Raw genomic sequence first — 19,530 nt, 5'->3', positions numbered from 1 at the left:
CTTTGCAGAACTGACATTGTTGCAGGGCTGACACCAGTCTGGAGGGTAAAGAAGAATTGATAGTGAAATGGAAGTCCTGGGGGATGGAGGAAGGATTAGAGCAGAGATGATCAAGAGACTAAGAAGTAAGGTAATAGTTTGTTCTAAATGCCCATCATTTCACTGCCTTGTCTTCTTTCTGCAGTTACTAAAATATTCATTGTAATGCTGTAAATGCCTTTAACTTTTGGTCTAGCACAGGGGTTCTCATCCCAGTCCTTGGAATCAGTCAGCCAAGTTTTCAGGCTATCCACAGTGAATATGCATCGGATAAATTTGCATGCTCTGCCTCCATTATATGCAAATCTATCTCATGCATATTTATTATGGATATCCTTTAAACCTGACTGGCTGGGTTAAAAACTCCTGGTTTAGCAGATTCATTTCGTTAATTGCAAGCTAGATTCTCTGTAGGCTATTGAAGTGATAGGAGTACTGTATCCAAAGATGTTGGACAGGAACTTTCAAGATCGCATAGGTCTTTTTTTTTGCTTTTATTAAAAAAATCATTTTCTTTCAGTGCCACACATAAGCAAAATAGTGGTTTTGTACTTTTCATTGACTCCAAATACAAATTATGTTATGTCCCCTCCGGATTCTATATGCAAGGTGTTTCATCTCAACTTGCGAACCGAGTCTGTAGAAAACACACTTTTTTTTTTCTTCTGCTCCTCCCACTTGACTGAGGAATACAGACTCCCCTGCAATTTTAATTTCTGTAAGTGAACTGTGCAGAAGTGCTTCTGATCTGCTCTGCTTCTTTTTCTTATTTTTGCATTTAAGTTTGTATTTTTCTCAGTGGCTTTAGTGCCTTCAGACAACTCTGGAGGGGTTCTCTTCCTGGGAAAGGGCATTTCGTTTTATTGTGTGATGTTGGGGCAGGCCACAGATAGATTTGATGGCTTCAGCCAAGAACTCGAAAGTCAAGTGCTTCGTCAGTCGCAGAACAGAGCCAGGAAGCTTAGGGCTAAACGCATTGGTTCAGCCCTAGCCAACTCAGGATCTCCTTTATGTATTTGCCCTGGCCAACTCAGGATCTCCTTTATGTATTTCTTCCTTGGCCCTTGGTGGGCTGAGTCATCCACAGGATTGCGACTCACCTGGGTTGGCCAGGAGGCCATCATATAGTTTTTTCCATTTGACCTCCTTAATTGGGGGGTATGAGAATGGGGTGTGAGTTTTCCTATGTCTGGTTGCGGTGTTGTGGATGAGGCGATTATTCAGGTAGTTTGGACTGTCTCCGTATAAAGTCTTAAATAGTAGGCAGTAGAATTTAAATTGTATTCTTGCTGGGATCGGAAGCCAGTGCGATTGGAGATATGCTTCTGTAATGTGATCATGTTTCTTTAATGAGTAGATGAGTCTTAGTGCTGTGTTTTGGATAGTTTGTAGTTGTTTTGTTATGGTTGTAGGGCATGAGAGGTAAAGGATATTACAGTAGTCAAGTAGGCCTAGTATTAAGGACTGAACTATGAGCTGGAATTGAGTTTTCTCAAAGAATTTCCGAACTTGTCTTAAGTTTCTCATTGCAGGTGGTAAGCATCCACCGATTTCCCTTAAATCTCATTCAACCAGAGGTGTCGCTGCTTTATGGGCGGAGTCTCATGCGATTAGTCCAGTTGAAATTTGTAGAGTGGCCACTTGGTCGTCTCTTTGTACCTTTACACGGTTTTACAGAGTGGATGTAGTGGCTCTGTCTGACGCTGCCTATGGGACCTTGGCGGGCAGGCTCCTCTGTCTTACTCTAGATGTTGCCATTGCTTTGGTACGTCACCTTGCGTACAGAATCCAGAGGGGATGTAACAGAATGGAAGATTACGTTCTTACCTTTGGTAATCTTCTTTCTGTTAGTTCCCAACGGATTCTGTACAGCCTGCCCTCTGTCTACTTTATTGTGTATCGCCTCATATTTCTGCCATGGATATTTCTCCTTTCAGGCCTCAATACCTTCCTGCCGGCAGACAGGCCTTGAGGGGAATTGTTCTATATATGTGGGTACATATCTTTACCGAAGGCATGCTTCCAGTTTCTGCTTGTTGCATGTGGCAGGTTGGTTCCATGTTGCTGCTATGTTCTTGCCTATTTTTCAAGTTTGCCTCTTTTTTTTGCAATCATTTTTATTGAATTTCAACTACAAAGAAAGGAAACAATATACAAAACACCCCCCCCCCCGGAACAGCAGTTGCAAAACACAAAAACCAAAACCATCAAGTCAACAAACGACTGCGTGCTTTGTGTGTTAAAGTGGTACAAAAAGGTAGTCAACAACTGATATATAAATTCCCCTTCCTAGAGTCCAAAGGTCCCACAACCTGACGATCCATTCCAGCCAGCTGGATCATCAAAATTCGCCAATGGGTGGAAGTGGGTGCAAGTGGTGTCAGCCAGCTCTGTAAGATTGTCTTAATACCCACATATATCGCTCTATGAGTAAATGCAGAACAGCCCGCATGGCGCGTTGCGCATGGGCGCATTGCCAATAAAGCTTTCCGGACATTCAAAACAGAATGCCTATTCCGCACAAACCCAACCTGCTCAGAAGAAATAAGAGAAGGCAAGACGATCAGCCAACAACCGAGCCAGAATATTCAAATCAACATTAATAAGAGAAATAGGTCGATAGGAATCCACAGCCTCCGGGGGCTTGTGAGGTTTCGGAATTAAAGTAATCACTGCATCATTAGCATAGACAAGAAAACGCCCGTGAGCCATAGCCGAATCATAAAAGTCTGCCAACGGTCCACAAAGCTGAAGGGACATCATTTTATAAAATTTGGAAAAGAAGCTGTCTGGTCCCGGAGCCTTGCAGGACTGCAAGTTCTTAATAACACGCTGCAATTCTTGCCCCGATATCGGCCCATTAAGAGTCCTACGCTGCTCATCCGTAAGTGTAGGCATAGTAACGTCATCCAAATAATCACTGATCTCAGTCAGGGCCCTGTTAAGATTGCTGGCCCTCATAAAATTCAGAAAAGTGACGATAAAAAGCCTTGGCAATATCCGCTTGTTTTGTATAAGTAACACCCCCCCCAGAGATCTGAGAGATATAGCTAGTACCCCGCCAGTTTTTAGTGACAGTAGCTAACAACCTACCCACCTTATTCCCATATCTATAAAATTTGAATTTACGGTAAAGCAGGGATTTGGTAGTGCGTTCATGTAGCAAAGTATTAAGTGCTACCTGAGCAGCATGCATATCTTCCTGCAAATGAGAAGGACACCTGAGATATTGGGCTTTCAAAGTAGAATATTGCCTTTCCAAATGTATAATTCCCCTAGAAATATGTTTCGACCGAGCCAATACATACGCAATAATATCCCCTCTGAGAACCACCTTAGCCGTCTCCCAAAGGAGACCGGGATCGTTAGCATGCTGCCCATTAAAGCTCAAAAAATCATCCCAGTGAGCCTGCAAGTAAGTCCGAAAGTCAGGATCATCCATCAAATAAGCTGGAAAACGCCAATGGATACCAGGCATAGAAACCTCCCCCCCCCCAACACCAAATCCAGCCAAATCAAGCAGTGGTCAGAGACTTCCATAGGACTAATATGGGCCGAAACCACACAGGAAAAGAAAGACTCAGAAATCAATAAGTAGTCCAGTCTGGAGAAAGAGCCATGAGAACGAGACTGATGAGTGTAATCACGGTCGGTAGGATGTAAGAGTCTCCAAGGGTCGACCAAACCAAGAGAAATACACAAATAAGGAATGCCCCTAGTTGAGGTTGAGTACCTGATTCAGGTCACCTGCCACAATCAATGGGGAAGAGAGATCTTTTAATCCCAGACGAATCAAAGATTTATAAATGGTGTGAGAATAGACATTAGGACCATATACGATCAATAATCGAAATATGGAATCATGCACCCTAATCTTGATCAGCAAATATCTACCCTGGGGATCCCGCTGCAGAAGGGAAACCATACACGGCAAACCCTTGCGAATCAGCAAAGTAACTCCAGCTTTCTTATTGGGGGAGGAAGCATAAAACACCTCACTCACCCAACCCTGTTGTAATTTCTTATGCTCCTCATTGGTCAAGCGAGTTTCCTGCAAACATGCCAAATCTACCTTATGATGTTTCAATTGAGCGAGAATTTTCATGTGCTTGACTGGTGAGGTAATCCCGGAAACATTCCAGGAGATAAGCTGAAGTGATTTACCCCCCAAGAAAACCTAGCAAGGAGAACCAGAAAGAATAGGAACCAAGTAAAGTCCCCAAGGCGCCCAGCCTCACCCCAGGGAAAAGAGTCATGGACCGGAATGGAGCCCACTACACACACATTCCAACAGCACAAGCAAACCAAACAATCAACAAAGTGCACCAAAATATCAATAGCACAGAAAACAAACCCCCCCCAACAACTACTGCTCCAAAACCCACCCCTCACCCATTCCCATAGCCCCCAACAATACATCCAACATTTCCCTGTAGAGAAATGGAAAGGACACGTAAAGATACCCACCAGGACCCTGCCCTCCCCGCCAAACCAAGACCCCTAACATCCCTCAACACAATCCAACCACAAAGGGGTCACAGTCAGTGGCAAAAGTGCCAACCAAGCAGAACCAAAAAAGAACAAACAGCCTGCAACATCAAGTTGAGTTCACTACGCTGGAGAAGGAAGTATTGATGTATTCCGCAGCTTCCTCCACCACAGTAAAAGACTTCCAAGCACCATCTCTGTGGATCTTTAGCAAGGCAGGGTAAATAAACATGAAAGGAGCTTTTATATCCACCAACTTAGCGCACAAGGGATAAAACGCCTTCCTCTTTTCAGTCAGGGCTGCCAAATAATCCTGGGTCAGGCGAATAGGAGCCTCATGAAACTTCAGAGAATCTTTCTTGGAACGGTAGAGCCGCAAGATATCCACCTTATGGCAGTAAAGAAATTTCACAATCACCACTCTAGGCCTCACCTAGAGTGGCCACAGCTGGTGAGCACGTTCCAGGCGCGCAGGGCCCAAGGAAGCCATCATTGGGAATTCAGCAGCCAGCCAACTCTCCAGCTCCGGCAACAATAGTGCTTCAGATAGCGTTTCCGGAATGCCCAAAATACGGAGATTGTTGTGATGCGAGCGATTTTCATGATCGTCAATTTTATCAGCGTGGACATGCAACAGCTCCTGAAGCACAGCCACCTCCGAATCGTGCATGGTGGTGGCGACCTCCACATTAGACACCCATTCTAATTCTGTCGTCCTAGAGGCTGTGTCTGAAAGAAGTTGCTCTAAGTGAAGCATTTGGCTTGATAGTGTTGCCATTTGTGGATCTAAAACTTGCACCACCGCCTCTTTTAAATCACTGAGCGCCATGCCAGTGAACTGGGATACAGCTGTACCGGCTGAGTCCGCCATCTTGGAATCCCCCGACTTCAGACGGTCTTGTTCTTTTTTAGCCGATTTCATGAAGGCAGGAATCTGAGAACGCGTAAGATATCTGTCCATGCAAAAGGCAGGTATAAGAAGTCAAAGCAGCTGCAAAGCGGCTCAAAACCCTCACTGAAATGCGTAAAGGAGAGGAGGGTCCCGGAGCAGGCAGAGAACACAACCTCACTCGTTTATGGCATCACATGACTTCTCGTGTTTGCCTGTTTATTAATTGTGCCTTTACATTACAGAGCAGAACAGAATGCTGTTGTATAATGGGGAGATTCCCTGTGCTCCCTTTTGTATCTATGCTTTGTTCCAGTGCTATTCAGTTGCTTTTGGATGTAATCGCAGGGGCTCTATATTCCTCAGCCAAGTGGGAAGAGCAGAAGAAAAAAAGTGTGTGGTTTTCTGCAATACCCAGGTCGTGGGTTGAGATAAAACACCTTGCATACAGAATTTGTCGGGGGACTAACAGAAGATTACCAAAGGTAATAACCTAATCTTCCAATGTGTGACACAGCGCCTGTTTTTTTCCTTCTGGTAAAATACAGCATAGTTATAAATCTTGTTTAACATCTAATTATATTTTAGAATATGCATTCTTTTCTGCAGGAAGAACTATTTGAAACTACCAGTGAGGAAGAGTCGGGAGCAGAGGAAAGAGAAGGTGCAGGCTCTATTATTGATATGGAAGACTTGGGAAAAATGATGGGCCACATGAAGAAAGCCAAGGTATGGTGTTTGTGGGTGTACGTATTGCTTTACCTCCTCCCCCCCATTTTCAGTCATATGACGTTTGGGTCTCCTGTCACCGGCAGCTTCAGGGCAATGGGTCCTAGGGCACCAGTGGCAAGAGAAAACTCTTATGAGCCGCTGCGGGCAGCACAAGGAAGAAAAAAAAAGGTTAGCAGAAGTGAACACCACCACACCAGGTAGGTATTGTATCAAGCAATAACTGGGCTTATTCTTCAAAACAAAATATTCAAACCAGCTTGCTTGTTTCAAGTTCAATCAGTTTCATATTGAAAAGAAAATACAATGTAATGTAATTTATTTCTTATATACCGCTACATCCGTTAGGTTCTAAGCGGTTTACAGAAAATATACATTAAGATTAGAAATAAGAAAGGTATTTGAAAAATTCCCTTACTGTCCCGAAGGCTCACAATCTAACTAAAGTACCTGGAGGGTAATAGAGAAGTGAAAAGTAGAGTTAGAGGAAAAATAAAAATAAAATAAACATTTTAACAAGACAGCATTGATCTAATTACTTTGGAAGGTAGAAGAGAGGAGAGAAAGGAATAGAAGCAGAAGGGGATGTTCCAGATATAAAATATATGTCCCAAACAAACAATACACTGCTAAACAGTCTCTGGGTTAATGTCAGTCAAAGTTCAAAAACACATAATTCAAGTTTTTCCAAAGCTGCTGCTGGCTATCCAGCCGATTAATAGTCCAAACTTTCAAACATTAAAAAAAAATCAGTCTTTTGGGCTGATTTCCCTACTTCAGCCTACACAAGTGCTATGGCACTAGGCCCCAGCAGTTGACTTGCTGGCCAGGGATTGTGCTCTGCGTGGTCACAATTCACCAATCATAGGCCCTCAATCCCACCACAGAAAACGCAGAGCATTCCCCACTGCCTGGGACTGGTAACAGCCCTTCCCCCACCCAGAGGGAAACCCCCCCCCAAAAAAAAACCAAACACACACCTCTTCTTTTTTTCTTTTCTTGTTCTGAAAAATATATTGGATCCTTTTTTGGCTATTATGCGGTATATAAAGTTTTTAATAAACATAATTTATTATTTTTATTGCACAGTCGTATATTACTCCGGTTCTGCGCCAGCTGCATTGGCTACCAACTTCCAGTCGCATTGATTTTAAGCTTTAATACTTGATTTTTTTTAAAGCTCTGAACCTGAATCAACGTGAATATCTTTTTAAAAAAAAAAAAAAAACCAACTTATGCATGTTCCTGTGAGATCATTGAGTTTGTCTCAAAGAAATTTGCTCCAGCTGCCTGGTCTACAGAAAATTAGATTACTGTTTACCAGGAAAAAAGCCTTCTCGCGTTCAGGGCCAGTGCTTTGGAACTTTTGGGCGGACAGCTTTCAGTCTTTCTTACTATGCTTTTCGAAGACTGGTCAAAATGATTTTGTTTCAGCAATGTTATGTGGATGCTTAGAATCTTTTATTATTATTGTGAAGACTATGGTTTATTTTTAATTGTTGTTGCTGTTGCTTTCTCATATTTTGATTAGAGATTGTTATACATTGTACACTGCCCAGTACGTAAGTCAATGGCAGTATATGCTTGAGTACCTGATTGTAAAACCGCTTAGATAACCTTGATAGGCGGTATATAAAATCCTAATTAGTAGTAGTTTTTTTTAGATATATCAAGTTAAATCCAATTCAATATAATCCAATATGGTAAACACAGTTAGCTTAGCAGAGTTTTAAGAATATATATATATATTTTTTTAAAGAAGCTTCTAAAAAACATTATTAAAGATGGACTTGGGAAAATCCACTGCTTATTTCTAGGATAAGCGGCATAAATTGTTTTACTTTCTTGGTATTCTGCCAGGTACTTGTGACTTGGATTGGCCACTGTTGGAAACAGGATACTGGACTTGATGGACCTTTGATCTGTCCCAGTATGACAATGTTTGTTCTTAAATTCTTACATTATGGGACAACCTGGAGAATTATTTTTACGATAATTCCTCTTTTTGTATGTTTTTGCATTCAGTAATTTGTTTTGCATGCCTCTCTTTTCTGAAAGCAAAACCTAGAACAAAAATCTCTGAAAGCCATTTCTTAGACATATGACGATAGGAAACCATGGTGCATTCTAAATGAATAAACATAAAAAAAAGTGGATTGGTTGAGAAACTGTTGAAATGTCTTTAGTTCAAATGATCGTTAGTTGCCAAAATGAAAACCTGTATATCCTTCTAACCAGAGTTGAGGAAAGAGCCATATCAAGCTTCAGTGTCTGTCAAGGTAAATAGTAATCCTATCATGAGATGATTGCCTTGGGGAAGCTTTTTTCATATTTAAAGTGAAGTAATTTGCATTAAAGTGGAACAGGTCAGAGTGTGTTTTGCTGCTTTTACATGCTAATATCTCCACTTAGCTGTACTTTATGCCTGTTTCATTTTCTTACCGTGTCCAACAGATAAACATTCAAGAAATGAGTATACTGTACTGTGTAGCATAATACATTTCTATTTCTTATGAAATGTTAGCAAGATCTGGTAAAAGCATTTTTTTGAGCTCTTTCTCCTTTCACTTTCTTTCCGTGTTGTTCAGTACCCATCTTAAGCTGATAGGTGACCACTTGAGCAGATAGGACTTGTTTGACTACCATCCAAGTTCAGGATCTGAGCTCTGAGCTGAGGACAGGACTTTCTTGGTCTTTAGATGAGACCTGAGAGATCTCCTTCCTCTCCATCAGGGACATGATTAATACTGTGGCAATTATCAAAGTAAGAAGATTAAACTTTTTCTGCTAAAAAAATGTAAACAGTAGGACAACGTCCAAAGGTGCTAGCTCTGTGGGAGCTAGAACATTTCCTCAGTTTTGACCACACTCCTTTTCTGCACACAGGGAGAGGTAATTAATGTTGGTTTTAAGAAAGGTTTGGACAATTTCCTGGAGAAAAAGTCCACAGTCTATTATTGCGACAGACATGGGGAAGACACTGCTTGCCTTGGATCAGTAGCATGGAATGTTGCTGCTATTTGGGTTTTTGCCAGGTACTAGTGATCTGGATTGGCCACCGTGAGGAGGAGCTATTTGGCTAGATGGACCATTGGTCTGACCCAGTAAGGCTATTCTTATGTTCATAGCTCACCCAATAATTTTGGAAAGTTGGTTCCCATGCCCATTACCATATTCTGAGCTGAACTGCTGGAGCAGTATTATTATTTTTTGTTTGATCTTAATATGATTGCAATTTTGCAAATGTTTCTGGCAGGTATATACTTGGATCACTGTTGGAATTTACAATTATGAAATAGTTTGTGCTTTTTTGGTGTGTGATTGACTCACCCTTGGCAAACCTCGAGAGACCAGAATCTGTCGTAGCTTGCTGCCCCTGTTAACGTTGCTGGTGTTGTGGCTGGCTTTAAGACTTGATTCATTGACCTTTTTTTCATGTAGACAAAATGGGAGGAGAACCTTAGCATACAGTGAATGCTTGAATTGTGGTTGAACTGCTTTTACCAGACACTCAGAAAGGTGCTATTGCTAACTGACTCTTATCCTATGGATTTGCTATTTACCACTGGATGTCACTGGAGGAAAAGATAACAAAATAAGCTTAATGTCCATGTGAGATTAAAATTTAGAGGAAGTGATGCAGAAGCCCATTACATAGTTTTCTTTGTATCATCTTTTTGGGAGGTGTGTGTGTAAGTGGGTGCTGGGAAGACTAGATAACACATTTTTGGAATTTCATTAAAGTAATACACAAACACAAAAAAATGAATCGCGCAGTCGAGCAACACAATAATTCAAAAAGTGATTAAAGGTGCTCAGTAAATGATACAAACCATCAACAGGTAATGGTTAAATCTAAAACATCATATCACTACCCCCCTACCAGTCTATAATTCAAAAAAGTTGAGAAAATAAAAACTTATCTCAGAAAGTTGATCCGGAGGCGTCCCTCAAACAGTTGGGCAGGCGTTGTGTCTTAATCAAAGATCAGCTGAGGGTGAGCGCAGTCCATTACCATTTCTTCAGTCCACGAGCTTAAACCAAAAAAAATCCCCAACAAAAAAATGAAACACTGTGAAAAAACACAGTCCAAGAACCACCTTTTCAATCTACGAGCTTAAACCAAAAAAAAAATCCCCAACAAAAAGTGAAACACCCTGAAAAAACACAGTCCAAGAACCACTTTTTCAGTCTACGAGCTTAAACCAAAAAAAAAAACCCCAACAAAAAAATGAAACAGCGTGAAAAAACACAGTCCAAGAATCACTTTTTCAGTCTACGAGCTTAAACCAAAAAAAAATCCCCAACAAAAAAGTGAAACACTGTGGAAAAAACAGTGCTTTTCAACTTAGTTCTCAAGGCACACTCAGCCAGTCAGATTTTCAGGATAACCACAATGAATACACATGAGAGAGATTTGCATGTACTGCCTCCTTTTATATGCAAATCAGTCTCCATGCACATTCTTCATTCTGTATATCCTGAAAACCAGACTGGCTTTTTTTTTTTTTTTTGTAGAGGTGCTGCTTACAATTCACTGTGTCCAACTTGCATGCTTTGTATTCATACTTTAAAGCGCCTTTACAAAAGCATAACACCTTTACAAAAAAAGATAAGTTCATTCTTTTTCGATAAAATGAGTTAATTGAAATAAGCTGATGTTAATTTTTAAAATTGTATTTAATAAGCTTAAAAAGTTTTTTTTAAGAGTACCACAAAGAAAGAAAGAAAAAATGTTGGATGAAAATGTGCTAAAGTTTTGTGTAAGACCCCCCCTTACTCTGAGGCTTTTCCTCCTTTTCTCCTTTGTAAGGCACCAGCAGTATTAAAAACAGTGGGATTATTTTATACTAGCCCGTTACATTAACGGGTGCTAGAGTAGATGTCTGTCTGTCTGGGTATATTTTTCTTTGTCTCTCTCTCCTTGCACGCTGCCTGTCTGTCAATTTTCTGTCTGTGAATCTCCCTGTGTCCTTAGTGCCCTCAGTGCCTCCTTTCTATGTCCTTAGTGCCCCTTCCTATGTCCATAGTGCCCCCAGTGCCCCTTTCTATGTCCTTAGTGCCCCCAGTGCCTCCTTCCCCACCTCAGCCCCCCTCCGATGCCAGCCTGCCTCCCATCCCTCTTCCATTGAACACCCCCTCCGATGCCAGCCTGCCTCCCATCCCCCTGAGCAGCATGTTTCCATGGAAACCCCCCCGATGCCAGCCTGCCTGCCTGTCATTGAAACCCCCCCACCCCCCCTACGATGCCAGCCTGTCTGCCTGCCATTGAAAACCCCCCACCCCCCTCCGATACCAGCCTGCCTGCCTGATTCCCATTCCCCTTCCATTGAACCCCCCGATGCCAGTCTGCCTGCCTGCCCGCAGCATGTTTCCATGAACCCCCCCATCCCCCTCAGATGCCAGCCTCCCTGCCTGCCTCCCATCTCCCTTCCATTGAAACCCCCCATGCCTGCCTGCCTGCCTCCCATCCCCATGAACATCATGTTTCCATGGAAACCCCCCCGATGCCATCCTGCCTGCCTGCCTTCCATTGAACCCCCCCCTACCCCCCTCTGATGCCAGGAGACAGGCATGCAAATCAGTCTCATGCATATTCATTAGGAATATCCTGGAAAACCCGACTGCCTGGAGTTTTAAGGCCCTCCAGCTTATTCCCCTCCCTGGCGCAGGATCCGCTCCGGGCCGCCCTGTCCTGCTGGATCTACGTTTTGCCTCTCTCCCCGTGGGGCTGGGCTTTGCCCAGCTGTTTCCGGACTGACGTCTTTCCCGCCCTGATCCTCCTACCAAGGCGAGAAAAAGAAAGGGAGAAGCCAAGTCGGCGCCCCGTTGCGGCTGGAGCTGGTTCCGATCCCGAAGCGGAAGCGGAACCGGGGTAAACGGGGAGCGGCTAAAACCTGAACATGAGGCAGGATCGGACCGGGGACCGGCGCGCGCCCCCACCCGGGGTTGAGACCGATTCGCCTCCGGAGCCGGGAAAGTGGGGGGGGGGGGGGAAGAGAGAGCAGCAGCCAGCGGGATCCGATCCAGAGCTGGAGCACCGTGTGCAATTCGGATTTCCCACCCCCACGAGCTTACCCCGATCCTCTCTTGCGTTGAATCTGGAGACCTCTCCCCCCCTCCCCCACCAATTTGGAGGGAGGAAGTGCAGCATCTGACCGCAAGAACAATCAACTTTTTTCTTCTTTGCTTTCCAATCTGGAGCCAGTTTTGCAAGACTGGCTGAATTTTGATGAGTCGCTGGTGCAGGCGCCGTGAGAAGTGACAAAGAAGCACACCTCACACCACCAGGACTCACGATATTTCAACAGCGCATGCGCGCTCTAGGGTTTTATTATTATAGAAGGATAAAGTTCAACCTTCTTTAGACCCATCCCCTGTTGCTCAAAATTTAGCAATTTTCTTCTATGATAAAATCTGCACAACCACCACAACATTCTCCATACTTTCCACACCAGACTCCCCTCCTCACAGATTTCCTTGTAGTATCATGATGAATTTCAGTCTTCCCTCCATGGCCAAACTCTCTAGACCAGGGATCTCAAAGTCCCTCCTTGAGGGCCACAATCCAGTCGGGTTTTAAGGATTTCCCCAATGAATATGCATGAGATCTATGTGCATGCACTCATTTCAATGCATATTCATTGGGGAAATCCTGAAAACCCGACTGGATTGCGGCCCTCGAGGATGGAATTTGACACCCCTGATCTAGAGCGTTCCACCTAAGACTTGCAGAAAACAACCGTAAAGTCTCAACATGCCAAACCCTCTTGGAAAAAGAGCAGGCAGAATGACAGTGCCAGAGAGCCTCACTCCCACACCTCCTCTAGGGGCAAGTCAAACGCCCAAAACAGGGGTCTCAAAGTCCCTCCTTGAGGGCCGCAATCCAGTCGGGTTTTCAGGATTTCCCCAATGAATATGCATGAGATCTATGTGCATGCACTGCTTTCAATGCCTATTCATTGGGGAAATCCTGAAAACCTGACTAGATTGCGGCCCTCGAGGAGGGACGATGAGATCCCTGCTCTAGACTTAATTCAGGGTTATGGACTACAACCTCTCTTGATCTCACGAATAGATATTGTGCTATATGTAGAATGCAGGTTACAGTTTATAGACTAAGGGCTCCTTTTACTAAGGTGCGTTAGGGCCTTAATGTGCAGAATAGCGCATGTTAAATTGCCATGCGCGCTAGCCGCTACCGCCTCCTTTTAAGCAGGCGGTAATTTTTTGGCTAAAAATGCTAGCGCATCTTTGTAAAAGGAGCCCTAAAAGATCATAACATAAGAACATAAGCAATGCCTCTGCCGGGTCAGACCCGAGGTCCATCGCGCCCAGCAGTCCGCTCACGCGGCGGCCCAACAGGTCCAGGACCTGTGCAGTAATCCTCTATCTATACCCCTCTATCCCCTTTTCCAGCAGGAAATTGTCCAATTCCCTCTTGAACCCCAGTACCGTACTCTGCCCTATTACGCCCTCTGAAAGCGCATTGGCTAAGGCTCTTAACATTTGCATCTCCTCTTCCTATAGGCTAAGGCTCTTTGCACCTGCATTGTGATGTCATAGAGCTTTATGGTTACAGAAACCTAGAAACATGATGGCAGATAAAGGCCAAATGGATCATCCACAGCATCCACTATCTCCTCCTCTCCCATAAGAACATAAGCAATGCCTCCACTGGGTCAGACCTGAGGTCCATCGTGCCCAGCAGTCCGCTCACGCGGCGGCCCAACAGGTCCAGGACCTGTGCAGTAATCCTCTATCTATACCCCTCTATCCCCTTTTCCAGCAGGAAATTGTCCAATCCTTTCTTAAACCCCAGTACCGTACTCTGCAGGAAAGTCTCTTTGCAGTGTGTATACTTGAGATCTTAATACAAATCCTAATGCTGGGAGATTGTAAACTGGGTGCATTCAAAGACATTCAGGAGGGAGGTGTTTTATATTTAAATGTATTTATTGAATAGAAAGTGCAAGACCAGAGTGCGAAACTAAATACAACAATTTTCTGTTTATAAACGCACCAAAATACATCCTTCCTCCCCACCCCCCGCTCCGAAACAATATGGCGCGCAAGACAAAAACGATCAAGTGCAAAATGTTCAACAATCTGCTGCGAGCATGTGGAGTGAGATCCATCCAAAAATGTTCCCAAATGGAACAGAAACGACAGCCTTCCATAGTGTCCAGGTCCCCAAACTGCCGACGCTCCAAAGAAGCATGGATGATCATCGGAGACCTCCATTGACTATAAGTCGGCGGGTCAGTAGCCAACCAATTAGTCAAAACGGCCTTCTTTCCCATCAATACCGTTTTGGCCACAAATGCAGACAATCCTCTTGGCTTAGGAGAAGCTATCGTATAAATCCCCAAAAGAGCAGGAGGGAGGTGTTTTATCCAAGTGTTGCATAAGATATTTGAAGAAGGAATATCTTTTTATATGGTTTCCAAATGAAAAATGTGAGAATCTACAGTAGGTTTTTAAAAAAAAATAGGAATGGTGTCTAAATATAGTGCTGACCGTGGTTAGTTTAAGGTAATATTGTTCCAGATGGTAATGTTGTACGCCTTCTCTGTCCTCTAAAATAATTCTCTTCATTCAAGTGTAGCAGATTTTGCAATCTAATAGACCTGCTTCTGGCATTCATGACCAGGGCCATTAATCACTCATCTCTTATCTTCGGTTAGCTGCAAGACACTGATAAATCTGAAAGCTGTTTCTGTGCCAAACTGTACCTTGCAGTTCAAATTCCTTTGTTAACCTTTATACCTGTAAACTGTATTTTTTGAAGACTGATCATTTTTTGCCATGCTGAGAGTTAAGTGAATTTAGAAAGCTGTTGGATTCATGGAGGGTTTTTTGTTGTTGTTAGTCTTTTAAGTTTTCTAAGAAAATTGGTACTGAAGACAGATAATTTTCAAATACCTCTGCTGAGGGGGATAAGACCTTAGTCATCAAATGTGCCTCAAGAGAGACAACACCGCCTCACAAATAATTCAGTATCATTGGTCATAAACCTCCCCGTCCTTTTAATTTTTAATACGTTAGTTTTTCAGTTTTGTGTATACATATTCACTCTTTCATCTAATGACTTAAAATTATAGAAATTGCATTTTAGATCAACACTTATTTTATATGAGGCTTCATTCTTCAGTTTTGTATTTTCTTAGAACATCAGTAAAATTTTCTAAATTAGTTTGCTGCTTTCTACAAGAGCTTGTGAAAATGTCGTGTGTGTCCCTTGCAATCCGCCTAGAACATGGATAGTGTGGAACAGAAATGTAATCCTTTGTAATAAAACCCTAAGCAAGCATGCGCACTTATGATGCCATGATCCCTGCCGCGTGATGTTTACTTCCGTACCGCACCTGCACACTGCCTGCCTTTTGCCCCGATCTCTGATGCCGGCTGACTTCCTGTGCTGTCGCTGCCGGGACGCTTCTTCTCATCCCCGGACCAGCAAACGCAGCAGCCGCGGTTTCATCTTGCAGCCGCGGGGCATTTGTTAGACCAGCCCACTTTGATAATGGGAGCCTGCCCGGGCTAGCGGATGCTGGACAGGGGGAGCGGAGAAGGGGTACTATTGGACAGGGGGAGGTAAAACAAAGGGAGAAGGCCTGCTGCTGGACAGGGGGGATGGAAAATGAAGGGAGAAGGGCTACTGCTGAACAGGGGGAGCAATGAAGGGGTGCTGCTGGACAGGGGGGAGGTAAAAGAAAGGGAGAAGGGCTGCTGCTGGGCAGGGGGAGCTGTGAAGGGGTGCTGCTGGACACAGGGGAGGTAAAAGAAAGGGAGAAGGGCTACTGCTGGACTGGGGTTGCAGGCAAGGAGTGGTGGTGGACAGCCAAGGAAAGAGAGAGACAGAAAGAAAGATAGACAGCGGCCAAGGAGAGAGAAAGAAAAAAAGAAAGACAGACACACACATCTGTTCTAGCACCTGTTAATGTAACGGGCTTAAAGGACTAGTAAATAAATAACAGTATGCTCCATACCACAAGTCTACCAGTCCTCACAAGATCCTCTTGCAATTTTTCACAATCCTCTTGCGATTTAACAACTTTGAACAACTATCTCACTAGTTATTCCCATCTCAAGATCATTTATGAATATATTAGAAAGCAGCAGCCCTTGCACAGACTCTTGGGGCACCCTACTATCTATTATTATTTTCCATTCAGAAGATTGACCATTTTATCTTACTCTTTGGGCTCCTTTTACTAAGCTGCGCTAGAGGTTTTTAGCGCGCACTAGAGGCTAACGCCACCATTGAGCTGGCATTAGTTTTGACACGTAGCGCGGGGGGGCAGCGTGCGCTAAAAACGCTAGCGCACCTTAGTAAAAGGAGCCCTTGGTTTTCTGTCTTTTAATCAGTTCTTAATCCACTATAGGACGTTCCCTCCTATCCCATGGCCTTTTAATTTCCTCGGGTCTTTCATGAGGTACTTTGTCAAATACCTTTTGAAAATCCAGCTAGACAGTATTGACCAGCTCACCGTTATCTGCATGTTTGTTAATCCCTTCAAAGAAATGTTGTAAATTGGTGAGGCAAGATTCCCTTGACTAAATCCATGTTGGCTTTGTCTCACGCTTATGTATATGTTCTGTTATTTTTTTTCTTTATAATAGTCTCTACCATTCTGTCTGGCACTGATGTCAGGTTCACCGGTCTATATTTTTCCAGATCACCTCTGCAACCTTTTTTAAAAATTGCCATAGAGAAATATTTCCAGTGCTTTTACTGGGGGACCCTTAGTTAGCCTTTTAGGAAATCCACTGTGAATATGCATGGAATAAATTTACCTCTGTTCCAAGCAAATTTGTATTATGCATATTCTTTGCAGCTATTCTGAAAACTCAACTGACTAGAGGGGAGATTTGGAAACTTCTGGTCTAGAATTTTAGAAATGACCTTGAATATATGGTTTTATTGACATGGAGCACTTCAAGAAACTTTGACATCTGATTTGCCACAGAAGTGTAATTGTCTTCTGGAGATGTACATCTGTTGGCAGAATAGAATGTGTCTCTGCTGGATTATTTTATTATTGATGAGCCCATGTGGAAGGTGGTTTCAAGTAGATGAACAGATGCCAGCTTTGGCAGGCCAATAATTTTCTACATGAACATCTTTATGTTGGAATACTGTATTTGTCAGCAAAGGGCAACAATTCTCTTTATGGATTTTTAAAAAAAGTTTTGAGAACATATTAGACACCCATAGGATGTAGAGACATATAGTTACCAATTCAAGTTTGTTTGTACAGCTTTTAGTAATACCTCTTTTTAAAATATGGATTTTGAGCTGGCTCAGTGGAAGTACTGCAAATAACACCTCTTGGGTTCTGGTCCTGGGTTAACTGGACATAATGTGCTGGGGAATCATCATTATCTTATGATGGTGATTCTTCGTGACTGAATTTTAGGGCTCATGATGGAAGATTTCCAGAAGGAGCTTAGCCAAGAAATGTCACAGTAATGAGTGAATTTGGTAAGTTAGGAACTCATATGAAATATGTGAAAAGTCCCTGGGTGGTTAACCAATGAACGCTCACAAAGCCATATTCCAGCTCTGGTTCTTCTTTGAGTTGGAAGCCCAAAGGAGCAGAAGAAAACTGTCCAATCAAAATAAGAGGATTCTATTTGAGGGTTTTCTTTACATTTAAATAGTTTTCCTAATTCTTTGGCTTTTACAGGAAACTAATTTTGTAGTGTCGGATGATAGGGACAATAGAGCAATTCACTTTGGATTTTATTGACCTTGGGACATATTTTCAAGAAAGATAGATGCCCAAAAGACAGCATAAACCAGCACTTGGACGTCTTACTAGTTAAAATGTCCAAGTGGACATTCTCAAAATAGACTTTCTAGACATCTTTCTGGTCACTTTCTCTCCAGCCCGTCTAAATCTTAAGGGGGTGTGTTAGAGGCGTGTTTAGGGTGGGCTTAGGACTTGTATGTTCTGTAGGGATAATCAAACTTTTATCAAAACATCTGGGACACCATTTAGACGATTGGGCTAGACCTGTTTAAAAATGAATAACAATCAAAAAGGTGTCCAAACCACTAGAGGGATCACCGACCCCCCTCTCACCACCCATACGTATGAAAAACTCCCCAGTACTTTCCAGCCTGTCTTACAGATTCACATGGCTCATATACATCTCCACTTCAGAGTAGAGGGGCCTAGGTCTTCCTCTCTAAGGTTCACTAGCCCACCCACCAGGCTACTTAAGACACCTGTGTGTAGCTGTACTAGTCTTCCCCCATACCAGTTACTGCTGTTTTAGAGACAGGTATGTACCTTTTTTGTTGTCATTTTTGTGCGGTGGAAGGGGGTCAGTGAGCACTGAGAAATATTGGATTATCGATGCAAGACATCCATGTGTAACCCGCCATTGGGAATGCCCAAAGCATGCCCATAGCATATCTCCACCACACCCATCTCGTGCTCTGGATGCACAGAGACTGGAACACCTCCCTAGACATACAGAAAGACTGTTTTGATTATCAGCACTTGGACATCCTGGCGATTAGGATGTCCAAGTGCTGATTTAGGATGCTTTTTGGATGTCTTTGTTTTTTGATTATGAGCCTGATAGTCACTTATGTTGCTGGAGGAGTTGCCGTACAGCGAGAGATTAGAGAAACGGCCTCTTCTCCCTTGAAAAGAGGAGACTGCGAGGGGACATGATCGAAACATTCAAAATACTGAAGGGAATAGACTTGGTGGAGAAGGACGGACTGTTCACCCTCTCTAAGGTAGGGAGAGCGAGAGGACACCCTCTAAAGTTGAAGGAGGATAGATTCAGTACAAACTTAGGGAGATTCTTCTTCACCCAGAGAGTGGTGGAAGACTGGAACGCTCTTCCGGAGTCTGTTATAGGGGAAAATACCCTCCAGGGTTTCAAGACAAAGTTGGACAAGTTCATGCTAAACTGGTGAGACTGGACTCACTTGGAGCATTGGTCTTGACCTTGGGGCCGCCGCGTGAGCGGACTGCTGGGCAGGATGGACCATTGGTCTGACCCAGCAGCGGCAATTCTTATGTTCCTTACAAAACAGGTTTAAAAACAGATACCTTCTAGATATCTCAAATTGGCATTGTGTTATAAAATCAAGCCCTATAGTAAATTATTATTAAAGACAGCAAGAATATTTACAATAGCCAACTATGTTTGGATCAGGTGTTACATGTCAATTTTTTTACATCAAAGGATCTACCATAACAACAATGGCCCAAAAGTATCGTTCTCCAGATAGAGCATACATCCCTACCACCAGGTCATTAACGAATATGGAGTACCTGAACACTTATGGTGCTTCATCATTAAAACTACTACAATCCCATTCCCTTCCTGAACCCTCCCCATCCTGCCCCCTTTCC

General features: G+C 43.2%; 1 protein-coding gene across 1 annotated transcript in view; it reads left to right on the top strand.

Moving 5' to 3' along the window:
• The window catches only part of LOC117348989 (S-adenosyl-L-methionine-dependent tRNA 4-demethylwyosine synthase TYW1-like), a 170,984-nt gene that overhangs the window by 23,445 nt on the left and 128,009 nt on the right, over positions 1–19,530 (top strand). Inside the window, exon 7 of the mRNA XM_033921785.1 lies at positions 6,026–6,145. Coding sequence (XP_033777676.1) covers positions 6,026–6,145 — 120 coding nt within the window. The remainder of the gene's footprint in view (positions 1–6,025; positions 6,146–19,530) is intronic.

This window comes from Geotrypetes seraphini, chromosome 15 (genome assembly GCF_902459505.1).
Source record: "Geotrypetes seraphini chromosome 15, aGeoSer1.1, whole genome shotgun sequence".
Lineage (NCBI taxonomy): Eukaryota > Metazoa > Chordata > Amphibia > Gymnophiona > Dermophiidae > Geotrypetes > Geotrypetes seraphini.
The sequence above is the reverse complement of the archived record's forward strand: the minus strand, read 5'-3'. Positions and strand labels throughout refer to the sequence as shown.